This window comes from Fonsecaea monophora (genome assembly GCF_001642475.1).
Source record: "Fonsecaea monophora strain CBS 269.37 chromosome Unknown Scaff6, whole genome shotgun sequence".
NCBI lineage: Eukaryota > Fungi > Ascomycota > Eurotiomycetes > Chaetothyriales > Herpotrichiellaceae > Fonsecaea > Fonsecaea monophora.
In genome coordinates this window covers 311213-334870 of record NW_019173937.1, presented here as the reverse complement: position 1 = coordinate 334870, position 23658 = coordinate 311213, and the positions used below count along the sequence as shown (strand labels likewise).

General features: G+C 51.1%; 8 protein-coding genes across 8 annotated transcripts; 4 read left to right on the top strand and 4 right to left on the bottom strand.

Moving 5' to 3' along the window:
* Positions 1-1820: 1820 nt before the first annotated feature.
* AYO21_01623 (hypothetical protein) lies at positions 1821-4637 on the bottom strand (the record flags this gene model as incomplete). The annotated part of the gene is made up of 4 exons (XM_022651605.1): positions 1821-3049; positions 3110-4365; positions 4422-4512; positions 4571-4637. 4 exons carry the CDS (start codon positions 4635-4637, stop codon positions 1821-1823), a joined length of 2643 nt encoding a protein of 880 aa, XP_022516118.1.
* Positions 4638-6578: 1941 nt separating this feature from the next.
* AYO21_01622 (hypothetical protein) lies at positions 6579-11784 on the bottom strand (the record flags this gene model as incomplete). Its single annotated transcript, XM_022651604.1, has 3 exons — positions 6579-9943; positions 10596-11478; positions 11530-11784. The coding sequence occupies 3 exons, from the start codon at positions 11782-11784 to the stop codon at positions 6579-6581; spliced, it is 4503 nt and encodes a 1500-aa protein (XP_022516117.1).
* Positions 11785-12072: 288 nt separating this feature from the next.
* AYO21_01621 (V-type proton ATPase subunit F) lies at positions 12073-12608 on the top strand (the record flags this gene model as incomplete). The annotated part of the gene is made up of 4 exons (XM_022651603.1): positions 12073-12099; positions 12151-12185; positions 12243-12414; positions 12468-12608. The coding sequence occupies 4 exons, from the start codon at positions 12073-12075 to the stop codon at positions 12606-12608; spliced, it is 375 nt and encodes a 124-aa protein (XP_022516116.1).
* A 2032-nt stretch (positions 12609-14640) lies between these two features.
* On the top strand, positions 14641-15313 carry AYO21_01620 (hypothetical protein; the record flags this gene model as incomplete). Its single annotated transcript, XM_022651602.1, has 2 exons — positions 14641-14780; positions 14860-15313. The coding sequence occupies 2 exons, from the start codon at positions 14641-14643 to the stop codon at positions 15311-15313; spliced, it is 594 nt and encodes a 197-aa protein (XP_022516115.1).
* A 395-nt stretch (positions 15314-15708) lies between these two features.
* Positions 15709-16383, bottom strand: AYO21_01619 (hypothetical protein; the record flags this gene model as incomplete). Its single annotated transcript, XM_022651601.1, has 3 exons — positions 15709-15996; positions 16030-16129; positions 16178-16383. 3 exons carry the CDS (start codon positions 16381-16383, stop codon positions 15709-15711), a joined length of 594 nt encoding a protein of 197 aa, XP_022516114.1.
* A 625-nt stretch (positions 16384-17008) lies between these two features.
* On the top strand, positions 17009-17402 carry AYO21_01618 (hypothetical protein; the record flags this gene model as incomplete). Its single annotated transcript, XM_022651600.1, has 2 exons — positions 17009-17109; positions 17192-17402. 2 exons carry the CDS (start codon positions 17009-17011, stop codon positions 17400-17402), a joined length of 312 nt encoding a protein of 103 aa, XP_022516113.1.
* Positions 17403-17746: 344 nt separating this feature from the next.
* AYO21_01617 (hypothetical protein) lies at positions 17747-18583 on the bottom strand (the record flags this gene model as incomplete). The annotated part of the gene is made up of 2 exons (XM_022651599.1): positions 17747-17816; positions 17886-18583. 2 exons carry the CDS (start codon positions 18581-18583, stop codon positions 17747-17749), a joined length of 768 nt encoding a protein of 255 aa, XP_022516112.1.
* Positions 18584-19292: 709 nt separating this feature from the next.
* On the top strand, positions 19293-23223 carry AYO21_01616 (hypothetical protein; the record flags this gene model as incomplete). Its single annotated transcript, XM_022651598.1, has 3 exons — positions 19293-19856; positions 19972-20377; positions 20441-23223. The coding sequence occupies 3 exons, from the start codon at positions 19293-19295 to the stop codon at positions 23221-23223; spliced, it is 3753 nt and encodes a 1250-aa protein (XP_022516111.1).
* Positions 23224-23658: the final 435 nt, after the last annotated feature.

The window sequence follows — 23658 nt, the reverse complement described above, 5'->3', positions numbered from 1 at the left end:
CTACCTAGCCCCGCCCCGGCCCGCGTCTGGGCTCAATTGTTGTGAGACCAAGAGGTGGTATCGATATATGTGGGAGAGGCGTGGTCGATAAGTAACAAGGATCGTCTGATGGAGGAGATGATATAATGTGTATGGTTGAGATTGCTGTGGCTTAACAAGGATGCTCTTCCTCCTCCCTTCTCTCTTTCTATGATCTCGTCCGTAGCTATTCTCAGGAATCTATCGTTCGTAGGGCAAAATCGACGGCTGTATCTAGGTAAAGGTGTCCGCATGAGCAAAGCCGATAGCTAGATGAGGATGATTGAGTGCAACTCAGGCACAAATAGAGGCCACAAGTAGAGCCGAGCCGCAGGTGAAGCTGATCCGCAGGCAAAATCACTGAATATGAACAATAGATGCTCGTGGGCAGAATAACGCTGGAAGGACTGAAAGAACTCGACGATCGAAGGGTAGCATGGTCTCTGTAACAAACGAGGCGGAGTTCACTAAGTGTGAGGGTAATACACGGGTACTTATGCACGCGTAAGAGGCGTGTAGTTCGGTAAGAGTGTGACGAGAGTGTCTGACTGAGTAGTGTAGGAGGGTAGGTGTGGGGAGCCACTGTAGTAGCCACCACATGTTGCACACGTCCACCTGTGCTTCATACAGATATGGCATCCAGATTACAAGGCTTTGAGGCATGCAAGCTCCGTATTTGGGATCCATGATCTCAGTAAGCCTTTTTGCCTGCACGCCAGGGCAATTGAGTTCTCTATGTGTTGTCTCCTTGCTCCCAAATCACACTTGCTCGAGACTCTACAAAGTCGTCCAGCACTTAGCTAGAGAATACTCGTCGATCCATCACCGTTCCATGCCCAGCATGTCGAATCCAAAAGGCTGCGGCTGCAAGATCGAGTATCCTGCTGCACGACGCTGCCCGAACTGCACCAAATTTCCCAACACGCATGTCGCTTGCCTTTCAACCCACATCCCGAAGGAAAGAACCCACCACTGTGGGCGGCAGGATGTACAAACACATACATTTGAGCATGTTTTTCCAGCCTCGTCCACTCGACCTCGCGAAAACTGCTGGAATCATCGGTTCCCTGGTGGTTATTACGACAACGGACAATTCCACGGCCCGGTGCACATGAGGACAGGTGTCTGATGGACCAGGTTCCCCAGTCATTCGCAAGTGGTGACCGACATGTACCTTGACCGCAATAATGTCAGATATGTTGTCACAGAGGAGGACTCCACTACTCGATCGAGGGGATTTGACGGTATCTGAATGCCGAATATCAGACTTTCCAATCATTGGTGCATCGCATTTTTCTTGCTTGAGAACAGCATACGTGCTCTTTCATCAAAGGACAAAGCAGCGATAACATCATCAGCTGCCTTCGCCGAAAGCGAAAGCGAGGTCTCCACGGAAAGGACCATGTGACACTACTGGAACTGTACAGTAATAACTCAACCGAAGTAGGATGGATCTAGCTTTGAGTACTAGCCCGAAGTGGCCCCTTCGAACAGGCTCCCTCGGACTCGCATACATAATCCTGCTCGAGTGCCCCTCTTGTATACTCGTATATCCCCAGACGTAGCTCCTACCGTGCTTTCTAGTACTCGGCTTAGCCGTATGTGCGCGTACGTAGTCGATTCAAAGCAGCTTTACTCCTTTCATAGCCGAAGCATAGTTCGAGGCCGATATAATATGTAATATAGGTATAGGTAGATAAGATAGACGGAAAACTCCACTATAAGCTAGGCATATATATAGCTTCTAGGAGTATCAAATATGCATAATACAAAGATAGATAGATAGATACATATATATTATACTATTGGTCATTGCCCATTAGACTCCCACGCTCCCCAGGTGTTACTGCGCCGCTCTTGTCAGGAAAGCGAGTTACCTGCTCCACCACGGGCAGCCGTGCACGCTCCGCCTGCGGATCTTCCACGATGATGGAGCCATCCGCGGCCTGGGAAAGCGTGATCTCTCTCCGACCCTGAGTAGTGATCCAATCCTTAGTGGACCGCCTACTTCCTCCTGTGTCGCTGCGATATTTCTCCGACTCCGACTCGAACGGGTGAATATGAGTGTGACTGTCGAGGGTGGCGTGTGAGGTCATGAGGCGCCCCGGCGACGTCCGGTCCAGGTATCTGCGCATCTTGGCGGTGCCGGCTCGGCCCAGACACAAGACGACCAGGACGGCGACGAGGACGCACAGTGTGCCGAGCAGGGTCATGAAGGCCGGAATGCCGTATACCATGTGGTACCTGACGCGTCGCTCGAACACGGTCACGGGCATCAGGAGGGTCGGATCCTCGTCACCACCTTGCGACGAGGAGCTGTCGTCGCGTTTCTGCAGGGATCTCTGCAGTGGCTGTTGCAGACTTCTCGTGCCGACGACCGAGTTCGCCGCCACGTCCGTCCAAATGAGATTCAGCATCCTGGCGGCGGTCGCAGGGGTGCGCGAGAGGTCTTGCCAGAGCCGATACATGGCCAGATTCGATCTGCCGGAATAGTCTGTAGTGCCCGTGCTTCCGTAGGAGGCGATGTCGTAGATTGCTCCGAGGGCATCGGCGTGAAAATCGAGGCCCGGCAGGTTCTGATAGCCAACAGAAAGTGGGCCTCCAGCCCCTCCACCAACATAGCCAGGGAGATAGAGGGATTCCTTTCGTAATGTTGTGACACTCACGTTGCCTTGGTCCGGTCCTGACAGGAGACCCCACAAAACGCGGACATCGGCAAGGACTTTGTTAGTCTTCTCAACGCCCCAGAGAGGCTTGGAAGTCTCGTTGGGGTAGACCTTGTTGGTTATGTTGGTGATGGTCAGCCCAGAGAGATCGTCGCTTCCGTTGAAGCGGAAGGAAACGGTCTTGATCACGGCTTTCGAGGTCGAAATGCACGAGTACAGCGGGATAGTCCACTTGGAGCCGGGCTCGAAGACGACTGACTCGCTCCCGCCTCTCCGCCGAGGTGCTCCATAGAGCAGTCCACATGCGGCGGCAAAATTAGTGATGTTCGCAATATCCTGACCACCGGCGCCTTGACAAAGAAGTTCTGGCAGACTGTTAGTCGACGAAGGAACAAACGAAAAATATCAAGGCATCTTTGACTTACCGGCACTGGAAAAGTTTGACTGAGTGATCTTGAAAGGATTTGAATATAGCGGCGGAACTGATGGAGTGCTGGAGGTGCTTAGATTGAGCGAAGAGCTATAATTGTCGTATATCCCCGTCCCCTGATCCAAACCGGATAAGTAGTACCCGAAAAGCGTCGACGTCGTGAGAAGATCAGGGCCCAGAGAACTGGACATGCCGCTAAGTCCCGATGTATTGGAGCTCATGAGAGGAAATGTCTTTCCCACATGAGAATTGAGGTATTCAAAAGCATGAGAGTCCGGGTCGCTCTGATTGGCAAAATTGGTCACGTTCATAAACGCCATGGACCACGCATTGTTGATCCAAGCGGCCTTGTATGCACGCAAATAGAGGTCTGGGTTTTTCTGCGTGTCCTCGCGGTCCCAAAGTGGATACTTTTGAATGAGGTTCGCAAAGCCCCCTCGATCTGTCAGCACCAGATCCGAGACTTGTCTCCCAAAGCTAGTGTATACGGGGATGGTGAAGTCCAGAGTGAGGTTCGTATCGACACAGACCGATTCGGGCTCCACGAACAGCAGGTCTTCAGACCATGCGCTGCCGAACGGCGACACGGGTGGTGCGCTGTGATTCCTGAAACCGATTCCGCCGTTCTTCATGTCCACCACCAGGCCTTCAATGGCAAGATAGTCATCTTCCAAGACCATGGTAGAAATTTGTCGGTATGCAGTGACAGGGTAGGCCGATCCATTGTCTGCTACTAGTGCGCTAGGATTGTCGTTGATTTGCGACCAAGTGTACGATCGTGACTGGATGTCCCAAATGCTCGAGACGGATTTGGGTTGGGTCGCGAGCCCGCTTCCGAACACATCAATGACATATTGAGGTACATGGGAGTCGTAGTAATCTGCTGAAAAGTATTCTCCCGTGGCATTAGTGAAATAGGTTATGGTCTCAGGCGAGTTCGGACAATTGGCTGGGGTCCATCCCCCACAGATACGGCTCCAAGGGAGGTAGGTCCTTGGGGGAGTTCCAAGACCAAATTCTGACTTGTCTGCAATATAATGAAAAGCGGATGTGGTTTCTGTGTTGCTCGAGATGATGTCTTGGTAGAGACCAAGAGGAGTAACAATGGCCGCCACGCCGATCAAGATGGTGAAGAACGACTTCAGGGCAGAAATGGTCACCACGCGCGCAGGGACTTGTGAGGTTGCCGCAGTGTCTCCAGAGAGAATGGTGGGCCAGTAGGAGGAATGCAGGAATCGACCGACAACAGACCTAAGAGGGAGATGAATCAAGACTCGTCGCGCAGGTTAGGCGGTGCCTCCACGTACCATCCAACCGCCGTTGCAGTTGCAGCCGAATGGTTTTCATTAAGCAGCCCAAGAAGAATGACAGGTAAGGCTGTAGGAACGAATATCTGGACTGAATGATGATATTAGCCATGTAAGAGTCCCAATCGAGGCTCTGTGGTGCTGCCTACCAACGAAAATGGCAGCGGCGATGATACCGGACACGTAGCCGACGGTTAGGTTGTTCAAGTCAACCATCTTAACGAGATGTAAATCAACATTCCTACACGGTTTTCGTGAGGCGACACGCTTTGCAAGAGCCGCAAGAGGACCGTGGCCAAAAGAATGACAACCAAAGGTCCAAAAGTCTCCCAAATGAAAAAAGTGTAGGGGAAGTATTCTTCAGCGAACGTATATCTCTTCAAAGACTCGCGACGCCACATTGTGACCTTCCGACCTTGTACGCGGTACATATACTGCAACGCCTGGATTGCGATCAGTCGGCAGCCAATGACAAAACAACGTCCATTCGAGAACCCGAATACGAAGGCTAGGTGACTTGGTGACGAGCTACGCCCGCTGGCTTGAGCCGCCGTTTTAGAAATGCAATCTAGACAAGCAGCGAACACTGGGGCCAAAACCTTGTTGTACCCCTCGAGGGTGGCATGTTGACGATCAACTTTCGTCTCCCGGAGAAGGTACCCGTCCCCGTGTGCTTGGTTTTGTCACACGATGTTGCTACTAGCCATTATTCAATGGTTTTTCGTCACCGTCTTGTGTAATCGTATTCGAGACTTTTTGAGAAGACAACATACCTTAAAAGATCGGGTCGCGGATATCCCGCCCCTTTTGCGAATTGATGCCCTGTCGATCAAAGGTGCCGTGGCAGCCCAAGAAAAACAGTGGCTTGTCCAAGACTGAGTGAAACATACCTAATCGACTCTTTGACCGGGGTGTCCCATGAGGAATCGATTTTTTTCCGCGGAGGGCGATGATTATTGGGTGAACTTCACCTGCTTTACCAGGTTCACTTGGGATGGTGCTTTACTCCGCACAAGCACCGACGAGGAGTAGGGACCTACAGGCAAAAGTGGCTAAGACAAGACGCCCTTTCAGCACTTTAATGGTGATTTGTCTGGCTGTGATTGGTGTTGGAAAAGACTCGGACTAAATGTTTTGCCGCCCCCGACTTTGGGAGCAGCAATGTGGATGCCGGGCTGGGCAAAACTTCCATCCCCACAGCGGGCATGAGGTCATTAATCAATTAACTGACCCTAAGACCTTGTACCTACGAGTACCGAGTACGAGGTACTCTGTAATTACTCGGTATGGATACTCCAAGGCTCACTAGCCTAAGTCGAGGCTTTTCCCCTCTCAGGTTAGTTGCACGGGACCCAAATGAATGGGCTAGGAAAAGAGTTTCCGCCCTACACCCAACAGAACAGGCTTTTCGATCGACAGTCTACTTATACTCCTACCCTACAGACTACTATAGGTTTTGTTCCGCGAATACGAGCACATCGAGACAAACAAATCGCATGAGATGTGTGGTCAGTGACTCCCTGTCCCTCCCTCCCCCAACATGGAGCGGCCTGAAACCAAAACCAATCAGTCCTGAAATGGCGTACCGAAATTTCCACTGCCCAGAGGCACGAATGGAGGCAACGGATCGAACAGGACATGACACTTCTGCATCGTCATGGCTTTATCTGAGGGACTCGTCAACGCAGAGAATGTCCTGATCGACAAAGACGAGCGACCTTGGCTGATCGACTTTGGATGGAGCAGCACGGAAGGGCTGGATTGAAGAGCAAAAGAGTCAAGGAGATTTGCAGGGTCTGCGCCGTTTAGTCGAGTTATTGAGTCTTCAACAATAGATGCAGTTTTCAAAGGCACGAACACTTTCTGGGATCCTGCATGTCATTGTCAGAGATAGGATGAGACTTGACAGCTGTCCCAGCCACCAGCCATGTCGAAGTACACGGGGCTCAACTTCCTCCACCAAGCAGAAGAGTAAGGGGCTTATCCCTGAAAGGGAGAATCGAATACATGCCGCCCTTTCTGCGGATACCAGCTCGCTCTGTCGAAATAACTATCTACCTTTCATTGTACGCTATGGATAATGATGTTTTTCCTCACCAGCAGCTTCTCATCAGTCTTCCCCAGTCTGTTCGACCGCCTCTGTGTTCTCACACCATCCTATTTCACCTGTGCAACCCCCAAGATACCCTTCAACACCCAAAATATAGTCCGGACAATCCACACGATGATTCCCAGCAATCCTCCCACCACTCCCAATACACGCATCGCTAGCGTGCTCAATGCAGCAAAGATGATCAAGTATAGCAGGCTCCTCCCCACGTCCAGTATAAATCCACCGGCCGTCTCCCCTTGGCTGACATGGAATTTGATCTTCCCAGTCTTGGAGTATACAAATATCATCGCCCATAGACGCCACCCCGTCTTTGTCATGAGCTGCGCCATTGCCCAGCTTCTCTGACCCATTTCTTTCCCAACGGTGATGATCTGAGGGTGATTGCGAATCCACATCTGGCCAGCTTGAAAGGGTATGAGAAGCACTTCTCCAATGGCACCACAACTGCCATAGGAGGCCAGTGATAAAGAATTCGGGACCTGCAGCTCGATAGTGGTGGAGCTCGCACCACTGACATTGCGGCTTTTCGAATGGCCATTCTCACTGGACTTGGAGCAGGCCATTGCGAAGGCGAGAGGTGTGGCAACGCGGAGCCGAGAGCCTCCGCTTGCAGCGCGGAGATATTGAGCGTCCCTATTACTGGAGCGTGAAGTGACGCCGGTCCCAATAATGGGTAAACTTGAACTTCTTTTCCTTCTATGGACAGTTGTGCGCGGCGCAGAAACTCTGTGTTGTGATGCCTCGATAGCACCGAATACCGCCGCCAACGGCTGTTTCGTTCTTTTCTGCCATGGTGGCTCCATGGCGCTCACGGCTGCCGCCACTGCACCAGGTAGCCGTTTGACCGAGTCATGAACAGATTTCATCGAAGGTGTTGGTGGGTGCAAAATCAACTCACTAGCGCCAGCTTTGGACAAGGCTGCCTGAATATGGTTGCCAGACTTGGTTACCTCTTCCTTTTTGTGCGACCTCTTCGGTGCAGGTTTGAAGTCAGCAAGCCGTGTGAACCTGCCTCTCTCTTGAGGCTTCTCTATCTCCAAATGATCTTGCGTTCCCAAATCACTAGAACTGGTTGAACTCCGAGCGTCCAAATAGAGGTTGCTCATACCACCAGATGGCCATGGTGGGCTCGGGTGTCCGAGACAACCTTCATGACAATCTTGTTTGCAGCACTCAGGGCAGCAGATCGTATGATCACGTTCATCGACGACATTGACGTTGTTGTGCAAGTGACTCATGATAGCTTTTTGGGCTTCTGCGTTTTGTTGTGGAGCTACATCCTGGCGCAATTCTGGCAGTGGGCTTCTTTTTGGATGCAAACGTTCAGTACCCACGCTTGCTCTGGCGACGTCCTTCTGGAGGGCGGACATAGGGGTGACACTATCCGAATTGAGAAGCTTGACGTCCTGGTTGCAATGGCTGCATCTCCTCTTCAGGCCGGCGCCGCTCGCGCTCACTGCTGCGTGCTGGGGTTTTGTATCCTCCGACGCGGCGGGCGCTTGGAAGGGTTGTAATCGTGGTTTCAGTGGTTTTGGCATCAGACTCGTTTCTGTCATGAATCCGTGTTCTCCTGCTCCAGGCTCCACACTCTGTGACATCAACATCTGGCGGGGTTTTACGTCTCTTGATTCTGGTTGATTGCTTGTCGGCACGATTCTGGGTACCCGGTACATCTCCTCCCTTGTGAGCAATGGGGGCCGTGCTGCTTCCCTGGGCCTGATCCTTGGCATTGGGACTGGCATGAAGGCATCGGCACTCGGGTTCACGTTGTTGTTCATGATGGTGTCTGTGCCAGTTAACGGAAGTGGTTTCGGGTGGAAAGCCTGCTGGCCATGGCTCGCTATCCAATAGTCGGGCGGCTGCGGCTGTCGAAGTGGTCGGCTGGGCCTTTGAAGACGGCGCGCACCCATAGATATGTCTGTGGACATGGTAGTGATATTCGACCGTGGATTGAGGTTTTGTCTCGTTCCATCTAGAAGTTTTACTCTCTGTAGGGGCGGAGCCCTTGGTCCTTTGACTTTGTGACCACTGGTCTGCGTCGACGGCAATAGGAGCTTCGGGGGGTTGTCGTACTCTGGGATTGGCATCACTCTCTCCCCCATAGGTTTGAGGCGCGTCGCCTCCAGGGCTATTGGGTACATTGGCTTCCTCCCGCGGCCGTGTGGACGCACGAAGTCGCTTGCCCTCGGCCCCTTCGGAGGCTCGCCGTGCAAGGACTGAAATGCCGTCATGCTCGTTTCTTTCACTCCCTCTGGAGTAATCGGGTACGGTGTCTGCTCCGGGATCGACCAGAATTGGCCATTGTTCGTCGGCAGACATGGTAGTTCTTTTTCGGCTGTATGATGGCCAGAGATGTTTGAGATTTCTGAATTTTGGCCGTCTACTTGCTGGTCTGCTTGTGGAACTCCTAAAAAAGGAGCCTCCCCAGTTTGACTTGCAGTATCTGAGCTAGAGGTCGGAATCTTTGGTAGAGTCTTCTCCATTGTGTAAGGTCGGAACAGGCGTCCTTTCACAATATCAGGTGCAGAGGAGAACCGTACTTCGCTGCTGAACATGGGGTTCTTTCGGACGGTGTCTGTGCTTCCGCTTGTCCCTCGCTGAGGATGCGCGCCTGGATTGATTGCGTTTCCAGCTGGAGGACTCCCAACAGGTTTCCGCTTAATCGGTCTGTTGATGATTATACCGTCCTGCATATTGGCTTGTTGAACACCACCATAGGCAACATCCTCTTTCATATCAATTCCCAGCGACTTCTGATGAAGATAGGGTTGTTCTCCAGGAACGCAGGCTAGATTCATCGCAGACCCATATTCCCCTCTTCCATGATCAAGCAATGAATCCCGCTTTTCCTGGGTTGTGAGCTTCTGTGGCATCCTCAGGGGTTGATATTGATGCTCCAAAGGCTCATCTATCAACGACGTTGGCTGGGGCGTTGGCTCATCTACACCCAAGCTGACCCATTGGTCACCTCTTTGCCGCCATCGACGCGAGGGTACTTGGCTCCCAATCCTAGACAAGTCATTTTGGTTCTGGTCAACGGAATTGCTAGCGCTGTGGGAGCCTGGCGTAACAACTCCGGTTCGGGGGTTCGCACCTCGGGCGAGAAGGTAGTCATCGCTGTTGACAAAGCGGTGCATCTCCGAACCGGTGGCCGCGGTGGCTGCGGTGCCTTTTTGGACCTTTTGAACCGAGTAATCGTCCAAAAAGCCACGATTTCGGCGACCCAAGCGGCTTGAGACGTCGTGCACAGCATCAAGCTCCGGCACGGTCTTCAACTTGTAGGAGTCAAACCCTCTCTGAGAGCGATGGTCTTCATCGAAGATCGGTATGCCCTCGGCACTCCGCTCTGCAAAGTGCTGTGGTTCCCGGTCGTCAATACCGTCGGCGTAGAAAATGGCACTTCGTTTCACTGGTTCTTGGTAGCAGGTACTTTGACTGTTGCAAAATTTGGAAGTGTGTCGTAACGAATGCTGATGTATGAAGCCGTTGCCTTCTCTCTCAAATAAGGTCTCCTTTTTGACGTTGAATGAAGCTAGTGAGGATGAGAATTTATTGAAAAGACGAGAGGTAAAAGAAGGTGGACCGTTAGGGGAAGAATGTGGATGTTTCACAGGCATTGTAGAAGACCTGGGTGGTTGCTATGACATGTACTGTACTTCATACCATATGCTGGTCTGTGCACCAAGCATGGTGGTGAGAACGTCACACCATAGTGCCGTTGGTATTTTGAGAGACGGTTACCATGACGGTGAAAGATCTGTGGGCAGAGTCATGCTGCTGTTGCGGAAGGAACAACTCGAATTGAATTCGCCAAAGGAGCAGGAACCGGCCCCCCCTCCCCCCCCCCCCCTGGATGGCATTTACGGAAGGGTATCATGCCTTTTGTTTGGATGACTCGTACATCTATCAGAAGCGACCGCTCTCTCTGCGATAGCTATCAGGTTGAAGTTGAGCCCATCTTTGAGTAGCCGCCGCAGCAGGGACACTCATTCTTTTGTCCGGTGAACCCCGTTTTTCTGGACTCGCCATCCTATTCTCACGAGAAAAATGAGCGGACGCACTTTTCCGAAGAGGAGACGCAGCATGAGAATATACACCAAGACTTCCACCCTCGCCCCCAGTTGCAGTCGGTCGAAAATTCGGTTGGCGCATTCCTCCTAGAGGCCTCACGGCCGTGCTGGGGTTGGTATTGTGGATCGGTGAACGGAGATCCGGGGTAGTTAGGCGTTGTCGAACATTGGTACTGGCTATTGCTGTGTCGGGATCCGTGTACTGCGCGTAATTGGGATTTGGATTGGGTCTGAAACCACGATTGATCACCACCATAGGTGTATAGACGTCGACCTTATTGTACTTTTCGTCGCGACTCGCGCTGTATGAAGCTTGTTCACTGAACTGAGTCCCCACATCTCGATACAGTGGCTGAGTCCGTGGTCTCACATATTTTGTATCATACTCATGCAATACTTCTTTAGAGATCAAGGCTGAGTCTTTGACCTGAGCGGAATAGCTTGACTGAAGCAAGGAAAGCTGTGCAGAGAGGAGCATTGCGACAAACATGGCTGTTGCGATTGTGACGCTAGGTCTAGGGTCGGAAGGGAGAGTAGGTAGGAAAAGCCAGTACACGAGGATGTGGCCAGGACTGAAATAGCAGAACAAGCGTAGGGATATAGGTAAAGGGTCCCAGACTGCGACTTCCCAGACGTCTCTTGTTGGATCAGGATGTGCCCTTGACCGAGCTGACTCTGTTCCTATGATGCGCGACAGGTATTGCAGCGGAGATGAGGAGACCGGTGAAGAATCGACTCGCACTCGTTTGGCGGAAGGGGTGCTCGGCACGTCGTCGACGGATGTTTCGAAAAGGCGATAATGTCTTTTCCGCCAAAAGGTGTAGGTAGCATTGACAGTACAGAACAATGTCAAGAAGTGAACAATGAAGGTAGCCTATGAAATATTAGATTCTAGGTGGTCTTTCATTTCGGTGACAGCGCCTACCAGCCAGGTTGTCCACGCCACCCCTGGAATATCGCCAAACACATCATCATAGCTGGTCGATTTGGATTTGGAATTGGCCCTCGCAATGACAAAGAAGACATTCAAGGCAATACCAATCGGTGCAGCCCATTCTTTTTCCAGTTGATCCCAGCCATTGGACTCAAGTTCTTCTGACAGCCACAGGAGGAAGTCGTAGGGGTTCAGGTAGCCCTTGATACGTTCCGCGAGAGGCTGCCGCCTCACGAACTTGGGCATTCTTTCGATGAAAGGGGATGCGAAGAAGGCCCAGAAGACATTCTCCTGTATGCGACCAGAGGTAGAACGATGCGATCGCGAAGTGTCGCTTTGAATGTCAGTGAAGTGAGGGTGAAATTTGGGGTGCAGTGGTGTACCCAGGAGGAGGCAGTAAACAATGACGAAATGCAGCCAATCGGAGATGTCATTTGCCCGCCGACGCAACTGCGCTCAGCTGCAAGGTACATTCACTTCTGCAGAAACAGCTTCAATCTATTTCCAAAACTCAGGCTCCAACGGTTGGCAACTATGGCAGCGCCAGTGTCGGCATACAAGGTAAATTGTATTGTCTCTGTGAGGAGATCTTTGCTTACCAGCGCTGTCTAGGATCGGCAATTCGTTGCTGTCATTGGTGACGAGGAGTAAGTCCCGCATCTACTGCTAAACAGCTGACCTCTCGACTCACTTGGGTGTTCCAGCTCAGTCACTGGCTTGTTGCTTGCTGGCATCGGACATATTACCGACCCTCCTGACTCACAGAAGAACTTTCTCGTGTGCGATTCAAAGACAGAGAAGCCTCAAATCGAGCAAGCTTTCAACAGATTTACCAAAGAGCGGAAAGATATTGGAATCGTCCTGATAAACCAACACGTATGATAAGGCGGGAGCTTTGGGGTAGAATTGCAACGCTGATCTTGCTATAGATTGCGGAGCAAATCCGAGACACTGTCGACAGGTTCCAGGACCCGTTCCCTGCGGTCCTCGAAATCCCGAGCAAAGATCATCCTTATGACCCCGAGAAAGACAGCGTCCTACGGCGTGTGAGAAGACTGTTCGGTGAATGAATTAAGCAAGCATATGCCCGCACACAGAGCGCTGCAATTCATGATCTATTGCCGCGACCATATGCCACAGATTTTGGCTCAAACCGCCCAAATGGGCAAGCCACTGGACGGAACCACACCCAAGATTTATATTTTATGAGGGCAACTCCAATAGATCTACACCCATGATTGTTCGATGAAACTGTGGTGGTCAGCGACTGATCGGAACTTCAAGATAACATTCATCAAGTCGACGAAGAAGTATCGATTAAGTTGTTGAGCTCTCAATAACAATATGATGACCTCTTTTACAAGCCTGGAATCATTCTTTCCTCACCACTCTGCTTCATGAATGCGAGTTCAAATTATCTTTTGCTCACATAGCTATAGTATTCTCCCATACCTTCTACAAAGCCTCTCTGACCGGCGGTCCTAGCAGCGACAACTCACAAGGCCTTCCTTTCCGGGCAAACATTGAACCGGTGTATTCGAGCACTAGGCGTACGCCGACAGCACACGTTCATTCGTTCCTCCTTCTCTGCTGGATTTTGAAAGAAGTGCGCGGACAACCTTCCTCAATCACGCATGATATCTCCTTTATGAATGATGGGCCACGAAAACCACAAAAAAAACTCACATTGTGAGAAAAACCCAGAGTTGCGTTTTTTTTTTTTTTTTGGTTTCACATTCGATTAGCTGAGTGATGATGATTTATTATTTGCTCCCACCGATCACTTTTCCTGGACCAGAGCTCCTACGCATTTCCCTGTAACCACTATGATCATATCCGAAGTCAACATATCACCCGAGTTAGGGAGTTACAAAGTAGAGCTCCTACGTTTCAATGATGCTTGGCTATTCACTTCTGGCTGCGAATTAGGGAGATGAGGATGACGCTGTAGACAGGACTTTGTTTCAAACATCACTTCGCAAGTCGAATGTGGACAAAATTTGGCGAGAGATATATTTATCTCGAGTTATTGCCGGTGAATAGATATGGAGTGGGTCCTACTTCTTGCTTGAAGCCAGGGAGTCCGCCTGCGACTGAATCCAAATGGACGCCGGCTGGGTTTGAGTGACAATGAATCAGGCGGCCGCTGGTACTCAAATATCCACTCCCTGGGTGTATCTCTACACCGACCCCGAGTCCGGATTCTTGAGCGATGGAGGGCATCACCACGACTAACACCTGGCCCTCGATTCCATGAAGAATTCTTGCCATGCTCGACGAGAAACGAAGCTGACGAATGCACCTTGTGGGAAGATATAGCAGACGACTGTTGGCAAATCTGCCAGACCAACTAACTTCATTTCTCTAAGTATGAAAACCTTGGTCAAAGGCACGGGCACAAAGTCGCGGAGTCAAGGTCCCAATCCATAAGGGTCACAGACCTCGACTTGGAGCAGCGCATTTATGCTATCATCTGATATCAACGTTCCTCTTCATGTATGACGAGTAGACCATCACTGAATGCCTTTTAGGTAGGATTGATGGATATTTGTGCTCTCCTGAACAAACCACACTCAGCTCACCTCATGAGGCGAGCGGCTTCAGGGCTGTTGACGAATCCAGACGGCCCATACAAGTCCACCGTCCACCAAAAATGATATGTTTGAGACAGACAGGAGACTAAACAGTATGTCAAGAAGAATGAATCCTCCAGGAGATGAGAATGTAGAAAGCATGGCATTGAGACAGCTGCAGAAGGGAGTTAATTATTTTCTTGTATTTGTTTGGCCTTGCGGGTTGAGACAAGACCAGACGAGGCTGTACCTCCTTTGTCCTCCAAAAAAAGCTTGTGCCTTCCAACTTCGGTATAAACCGCATGGTGGGGGAGAGGTTGATGTTGCACCACTAAATAGAGGATTGAGTCTTTGCCACACAAAACAGGATGACTCTTCCCACCTTGGCAAGATCGGTGTCATTTGGGGCTTGCTAATATTATATTCTCCTCGACAGTAAATGTGTAATGTGTGTGATATAAGTACTTTTCTTTCCAGCGGAAAGACGAGCACGACCAGACCATGAAAAGTGAAGCCGAGCATCAAAGAAATGACGACAGTCTTACACGTAGAAGACGAGAAGGTCGAGATCTCTACATCCAGGCTCCTTCTCCGAGGTGCGAGAGCAACCACTACCGATGAGACAGCCCTGTTCGAAGCATTCTCAGATCCCGAGGTTATGAAATACATGTAAGTTGGCTCTTCGCTGCCTAGTGCTGCCCCGGCACTTGGTTATGAAAATCTTCGATTCGAACATACCCCATAACAGAAGACTGCAAAGGGGTTCGGATCCGCACACTTGCCTTGCGTCCACTGCGAAATGGCTCTCTTCGATGCTCGAGTCTCGGCAGAACGGTGTCACAGACTTCCTCATCACACTCACCACTTCGACTCCAGCGCATCATCCCGTTGTCGTGGGCAAGATCGGCGTCTGGAAAGACCAGGAAATCGGATTCTTCCTGGTCCGCAAATACTGGGGTCAAGGTATTGCACGAGAAGCGCTTGAAGCTGTCATTCCTTACTTCTTTGGTGAGGCAGGGTTGAGTGAGATTACCGCAGATGTGGATCCACGTAATCAGTCGTGCTGTGGGCTATTGAGGAAAGTCGGATTTGTGGTAAGCGGATTCGAGGAGAAAACATACAAGGTTGGGGAGACATGGTGTGATAGTCTGTACATGAAATTGAAGAAGGAGACATGGCGAGAAAAGGTCGGTCTGATCTAGTGATCAGTGTCAGTTGTGCCATCCATACCCCATCAATCCCTTTACGATCCCTTCCTTGACTGGAATCGAAATATCTTCGTCCTGGTCACTGCGAGACCCAGAATGGGAATTGGCTTCAGCGAGGCTATAACACAAAGTTGCGCAGGCACATAGAAGCTTTGGATACCGGATGCTTTGACGAGGAGGCCGTCAGCCACGTGCACCGATGAGAGAGCCCAAACTCCTACACTTTGATATGGTTGAGCAGGAATGTGAATCAGTGACAAAAATTTATCTCGGCTGTCATCGCTTGAACATGATTTCTTCATTCCACTGCTTTATCACCGAGCCGAGGTAGGCAGAAAGACGATATAGCACATTGAGAAACTTCCCCTTTCCGAAAACAGTTGAACTTGTCACAGTTCCGGAAGCTTCCCTCGCGAATCTGGAATCGACGGATCTGCGCCGTTCGCCATCAACAGTTTGATCAGACCTTTGTTCTTTGCTTTTGCAGCTTCGTGCAGCGGAGTGCCGACCCCTAGGCATTCAAATTGGAGATACGAAGCAGAATGATTGCTGAACATCACTTGATTGATCGAGGCGCCCTTGCTCAGCAAAAGCTGGATAATTGCTTGCGGGCGCTGGTGCCGTACGGCATAATGAAGAGGCTGGCCGAACTTGACAGAAGCACCCGCGTCGAATAACTATTCTATTATTTCCAGTCTCGCAGCTATTACGGCGATTGACAGCGGTGTTATATCGAATCTGCAGCGTGCATTGGGGAGGGCGCCGTGAGCGATCATCCATTTCGTCGCCTCCATATCATCCAAGCCGAAGCTGCGTGATTTAGCATGTCCTGCCAGAGGAAGTAATATGGAAACTCACGACAGCGGAGGAGGATAGTCGTCCCTCGCTTGCTTTTTGATGTCAAATCCATCGTTCAGAAAAAGTTCGAGGATCGGAAACGACTTGTTTTGAATGGCTTGGACGAAATCGGTCATTGTTGGTTTTGCACCTTCGTTTAGGAGATCCAACACTTCCATAAGCTCGTCGTTTTGAACGGCAAACTTCATCCGCTCGTACTGGTCCATTATAACGCAATAAAATTGCAAGCTTTCCTACAGATGTGAAGAGCGAGGAGATGTGGTACAGCGGTAAACCAATTGTCTATTTATGCTACTTGCCTCGCCAACCAGTCCTTTCGACGCCTGCTGCGCCTCGCTGAGGCAACAGGGGCAAGCCGTTGAAGATTTGACTCCCGATCCTTCTGTGGACACGGTCAAAATGCCCTGTCCTCATCGGAAAAGTCACGAAAGAATACAATGCTCAACGCCACTGACACATGACTACCCCGACTCTTCTGAGATCTCAGCAGACCAGGCCCGTTCTTTGGCTCGTTGAAGCTGCAGGAGCAGCTGGGCACGGGCGTGCTTCCTGAGGGTAATTTTATTTGTGATGATGGCAGAGAATAGATGGACACTGTTAGTAGCTCAAGTTGCCTGACGGTGCGACTGCGCAGATCGTGTGTCTTCAAAATGCCTGCCGTCTGATTGGCTACACCAAACTGCGCTTTTGCATCATCCCCACAGCCGTACCACATCTTCGGAGCTCAAAGCTCATTTTGCAGCACTGCACGACGACGTTGAACCTGCTTCCATAGCTTGATACCGCCCGTCTCAATATCGCTGCGCTAGATATTCCTACGCAAAAGGCAGGATGCCTTCCTACGAACACTTTCAAAGTTCCGGCCGGACGCCCCTGCGTGTCTACAACAAGCAGCCAACATACGAGACCTACATTTCACCCTATGGACCAAAGTACGTTTCCTACTCGCCCTCTCATCTCCTGTCCCTGTAGATCCCTCTTGCCGGTTCTGAGCTGAATTTTGATCTCTTCCAGAACTAAACACGTTCCCAACCTCATGGGCTTGAGCCTGCCAAAAGTTCTCCGTTACGGCTCTATTGCTTCAGGTTTCGGCGTCGCGGCTGGCGTCTTTGCGATCTTTTTCTTCGGCGAAATCCCTCGCGTGAGGCAAGATATTCTGTCCAAGGTTCCCGTCATCGGCAACTACTGGATCAGGGAGGTGCCGCCGGAGGATAACCCTTTCTAAAGGAATTATGCTGGAAGAGGCTTGGGAGCTTGGGAACCAAGAGTTGCTGCAGATGGAGGGAAGGGAGCTCAAGATATGGACGAGACCGACTGGGAATGATTGTACATATTAGATCGCGGAGAGCCTGTTGCATGGACTGGACGGAATGTCTTGAAGGGTTGAAAGAACACCTCCCTTGGAGAGGAAATACACATCAAGACCATGGATCAAATCAATGAGAGTCGTGTTTTCACGGCTTCCATCAGCTACTGGCAGATGCAGAATTACAGTACATCAGGGCTGTAGATTCCCATTTCTGTTCCTGCGGATTGTATGTACAACTTCTGAGACAGCCTGGATCGGCACTAGACTCTATCGCCACGTTCAAAGTATACCCATTGACCCGTGGGGGTCTTTTCTTCCAGATCTTCCCATCTAAGAGTTGTTAGCGAGCACCACAAGATAAAGTGAGAACAAATGACGACGCAAGTAGAGAAGACTTACACTTGATATTGTAGCATTTCTCCCACCAGGTCCAGCTCGCCCTCGGCAACTTGGATAACTTCTTCGATCAAGCCCGCACCAATCTTCTGCTCGATTCCCTCGATCCTAGCGTTGATTAGCAATGGTAGATCCGACTTGAACTCCAAAACGTACTGTTCTTTTGTCAATGGTGGTTCCACCTCCAGGTCCTCTACAGTGGGCGGGATCCCTTCCTTGTCCTCCAATTCCTTCTCTCGCACTTCATCACTGACAGCCCTTGCTTTTGCCTCTGCCTGAGCCAATGAGTTTGGTCCCTCAAATTTCGCGTCCTGCCTCGTGATCTTGCCGTCCCAATTGTCCACTGGTTCCACATGCAGTTTCTCACTACCCAACGAGCCATCTTCGTTGAGCAGTTTATTATAAGCGGAGGGGCTGGCTTCGATCTGCTTGCGCACCCGTTGCAGCCATTGTTCGTAACCCTCGGGTTTCACGGATTCGATTATCTCCAGGCGCTGTTTTGTGAGTGCCTCGGTGGACTGGCGATAAACGGAGCTTTTGGGCAATTGGGCGAGTTTATTGAGGGTTTGTCGGTAGGTGTAGATGAGGGCAGGACGAGGTGATGGGTGTGTCGTGAGCCCTGTTAGGCCTGTTGGCGTATTGGGTTCAAGATATTTCGATGCTGATTTGACAGTCGCGAAAAGCCGCGACGTCGCTCGCATCGTGAAGAGTGTCTGAGAGGTTGGGTAGGTGAAGAAGAATAACCACTTTGCAACGTTGCCCAGCGTGGCTGTTCACTGAAGAGTCTTGAGCTTCAAGCTTCAATTATTCATTGACGTCGAGGAGCGGCGGACGTTTAGCGGTTTTTGGCTAAGTGGTTAACCGTAATTAGTACCGTGGACCGCAGGATACAGAGATGCAGCAGCCACGGATTATGTCGCCGAGAGCGGTAGGCTTGATGGCTTCTGCTCCCTCAGCCTTGATCTGCAGGGCACCAAGCCCGCCGCCGGCCGCCGCCACAGTCGATCCACACACATTAGGTATGTTACGTGACTGGAGGGGGATTCGATGCATCTTGGGCGTTCCAGACCCGGACAACAGAGTTCTCGATGGGCCCTTGCGACTGGCCTCAGTCTGCGCTCTCCTGCGCTCCCTTGATAGCAAGGAACAGTGCTCGATGTTTTGCTACAATTCTCTGCTTTCAAGTGGGGCAGCCTGCTTGGTTCTCGAACTTACCGCATTACAATTCTTAGAATCTTGACTGATTCTTATCCTCAATCCGCGTCGCCTGCGCTGTACGCTCCCCTTCCTGCGCCTTCCGCTATGGTGAGAAGAAGTTGTTCACTGGCTCTCCTCGAGGAGAGAGCTTTGTGTCTGTGAGGTGCAAAAGAAACTATAGAACAGGAGGACCTCTAATACTCGCGACACGCCATGGTGGTCACGACAGAAGGCGGTGCGGCTTTCGGCCAACCGACCGACAATCAGATGGACGACTCACGAAGGGCTCGAGAGTTCTACCACTACTTTCAACCAGACAATCTCCTCCAACCGCACCTCCGTCGTCGCCCTTCGGTTCTCAATGTCACCAGCGATGAGGTCCCCAATCTGTGCAAGGCGCTCTCTCCCCTGTGCCAGTTGACCGCGTTTCGCTTGAAAGTCCGGAAAGCGATGATCAATGTCATGGATCGCGATGTCATGTATTTCCTGAGTGAAGCCACAAAAATCTACACGGACGAGGGCGAACAGACCATTGAATTTGTCGAAGATCCCATATTCTTGAACTGCAGCTCAGTGCCGCTCAAGGGTAAAATCTGTGAGCTGACCATTCGACTCGACAATAAAGATCATGGCGCTGTGCCCAAGTTCGTAATCAACGACCTTACGAAATCTCAATTTGCCCACATGGATATCATCTCGGGTCCCCCGTACTACAGGTTCTATGCAGGTGTTCCGATCACTACAAGAGACGGCGTCAATATTGGCAGTCTCGCCGTCGTAAGTCTCTCCTCCCTTCGAGTTCGTGTTCAAATGTTGGTCAAACACCGGGAAACCCGTCGACCGCTCTCTGGATTCATCCGAAGTCTTGCAGCTAACACTATGAAACGTAAAGATGGACACACAAACTCGTCCAAATGGGTTGACACCTGCTGAGGAGTTGTTCCTTACCTCGACCGCGCAACAGATAATGGTTTTCCTCGAAACAAATAGACAAGCAATAGAAGGACGTCAGTCTCGCCGTATGGCTGAAGGTCTCGAAGCTTTCATTGCGGGACGCAAGAGTATCCACGGCGATAGGGCAGGATTTCTCCACAGTCCTCTGTTCAAGAAGAGGTCGAAGTTCGCCTATGGCTTGACTGTGCCACTGGAAAAGGACGCTTCCCCACCGCTAAAGTCGTCTGCGCAGACTGAGTCCAACCTCCGAAACCAAACCACCGTCACTCTTGAACATGCCGAAGATCTCAGCACCTCGGATTCCTCAGATTCAGATAGCCTGAATGGGAATTCCGAGACCGATGGTGAATCAAGGTCACACACGAAAACCTTTGCAAGAGCGGCGAATCTACTACGTGAATGCTTAGGAGATCTCGGCGAGGAGGGTGCCGTCGCATTTGTCACTGTAGGTGCTCGTCTGCGTAATTCGAGTAAGAAGAACGGAAACAATCTTGGCCAGGCTATGGGAGCCATTGACGGAGATCTTCAGTCACTGACAAAATCATCGATCATCGCCTACTCGACCCAGTCCAATCCGATCATCCCCGAGAAGGGATTAGATGAGAGGGTAAAGGGCTTAGATGGAGAATTACTCCAGGACCTTACCAAACGGTACCCTGGTGGTCGCTTATTCACCCTGGAATGGAACCCTTCCTCCTCTTCCGAAGATGATATAGAGTCTTCAGGCAGACTCAGGAGCCCTGTCAATCAGTCGCGAATACCTAGCCACCGGAAACGGCTAGAAGTCAAGGCCATCCGTGCTGCCTTTCCTTGTGCGGGACAGGTCCTCTTTACGCCCTTGTGGGACGCCACGACTGGTTCTTTTGCATATGGCTGTTTCGTTGCTACAGCGTTAGAGACGCGTTCCTTCAACTCTTCCATTGAATTGCCATTCCTCAACTCTTTCTGCAGCACACTGATGGGCGAGTGCTCACGGTTGGACACGATGATTGCGGACAAGCAAAAATCCGACTTCGTCGGCACCATATCTCACGAAATGCGAAGTCCATTACATGGCCTCCTTGCCAGCGTCGAATTTCTCGCCGAAACAGATCTCTCTGGCTTTCAGAGATCCCTCATTTCTACCATTGATTCCTGTGGACGAACCCTTCTGGATACCATCAACCATGTCCTGGACTTCTCCAAGATCAACTCATTCCAAAAGCACTGGCAAGCTTCGAACAAGAAACACTCTCACGGATCGCGTCGCCACAACTTTTTAGGCCCAGAAAACTCTTCCAAGACTATATCTCATGGTGCCCCTGCACTCCTGCAACTGCTTGGCGTTATTGATGTGTCAGCTGTGTTGGAGGAAGTCGTCGACGGTTTGGTCCTTGGTTATACATACACATCTGGATTAGACCTCACGGAGATGCCACGAGAAGCACCAGGCCGAGGGAAAAGAGTCCGCTCCGAAAATCACTGCGTGGACCCTGTCAAGATCACGCTGGACGTGCAGAAGGCGGATTGGACGTTCTTGACCCAACCCGGGGCAGTTCGCCGGATCATCATGAATCTCACTGGGAACGCCATCAAGTATACGAGTCAGGGTACCATCAAGATTCGACTCCAACTACAAACTTCTTCAGATGATAACAGCAACGATGTGATGGTGTTGACGGTGACGGACACAGGAAAGGGTATTTCCCAGGAGTTCTTATCTACTAAGCTCTTTGTGCCATTTGCGCAGGAGAATGCTTTGGCCCCCGGAACCGGGCTAGGGTTGAGCATCGTGCGGAGCATTATTCTGATGCTGGGTGGCTCGATTGATGTGAAAAGCAAATTAAATGAGGGAACAACGGTGGAGGTTATTCTACCTATTAGGAGACCTTTACCTGGTCAGACTTCAACTCAGACTACGCCTTTCTCCGACGGTGCCAGTGGCCTGAACTCTACTGGTAGCTCCAACGCCGACAGCTCGATTTCTCTATTGAGAGATGAATGGTCTGACGCGACAGTAACATTCTGGCAACCGGAACTGGAACCAGACGACGACCTCGCACGCATCGTCAGATCGTACGTACAGGACTGGTATAACCTTCCGTTCCTGGACCAGCAATTATGTGACAGTTGCGCCGTTGTCATCGCAGAGGAGGAGAACTTGGATCATTTGCTCACTAGATTGGTGGCCACACCTGGCCGCCGTCCAGCGTTAGTGGTAATGTGTTCGGTTCTTTCCAGACACAGCGTGGCATTGGTGCAGTCCCTGGAGGAACGCATTTGCAGTGCTGTGGAATTCGTTTCAGAGCCTTGTGGTCCCCACAAGTTGGCTCGTAGTATACGGCTGGCTCTCGAAAAGCAAGCGGCGGTACGGTCACGGTTCTCGCAGGCGGACAACCAACAAGTGGTGCTTCCGAGCGCTGAGATTGCAAGTATGACTCCTGGTACAACCGAGACAGAGTCCGTGGTGGAGGACTTGGCCGAGCTCGACCTCAACTCGCCTGGTGGAACTGATAACGCCAAAATGGTTCAGGCAACGGAGACTTTTGCCGCGTCCCAAGCGAGCCACAATGCACAGATGGCAATCCATGACCCCATAACCGCTCTGCGGACACCGAGAAATCATGTCAGCGAAGGAGAATCTTTCCCCTTTCCCTCACACAGTCAAGAGAGCTCAAGAAGGCGTCGCGAGAGTGATCGATGGACCAACCACACGAGCCTAAGTAACCCAGCCTCACCTAATGAAGCCCCAACCGCTCTCTCCAGGCATCCCTCGCTATCAAAGCCAGCCCCGGGCAGTGTTGACCCGCATATTCTGCTGGTGGACGACAACAAGATCAACCTGAAGCTGCTCGAAACCTTCCTGAAGACAAAACGGAAATACAGCCGGATAGAGCAGGCAGAGGATGGTCAGCAGGCTGTCGACGCTGTCAAAGCAGCCGAGGAGCCTTTCGACATCATATTTATGGACATTTCTATGCCAGTGCTGGACGGCTTTGAGGCGACCCGTGCCATTCGTCAGTACGAAGACCTTCGTGGCTGTAAACCTGGTGCTATGGTTATTGCCTTGACTGGATTGGCAAGTGCCAGAGATCAGAGTGAAGTTTTCAGCAGCGGTTGTGACATTTATATGACAAAGCCTGTGAGCTTTAAAGAGGTCGGTAAACTCTTAAACAATTGGGAGGCTCATAAGAATATCGACTCAACTTGAAACCTACGCTTTTGTGGCATGAGCCTCTTTTCTTCACAGAAGGCAACAAAAGCGCCATGATGCTCCAACTCTCCTCCAGGAGATGCAAGTGCAGATGAACGACTTCAGGCATGCCGTCTTTCCGGGAATGCCCCACTCACTCACCACAGCAGCGAGTACGGCAGTTAAGCGTGATGCCCGTTGTCCGCAGACACAACATTGATCGCGCTGGAGGAAGTAAAACGAACGCGGCGAAGGGAACACAGGCTTTAAGCAGCTCTCCCACCACCAGGTCCATCCTGGACGGGGGGAGTGCGTCACTGCTAGTGATTGGCATGATCACTATCTCCGCCAGAAGCAGGATGTTGTGGGGAGGGATATTCTAGTGAACCACTATCTAGTCCACCACCACATTGTGATCGCCTGTGTCTCTCTGGAGGACTTTATGCCACCGAC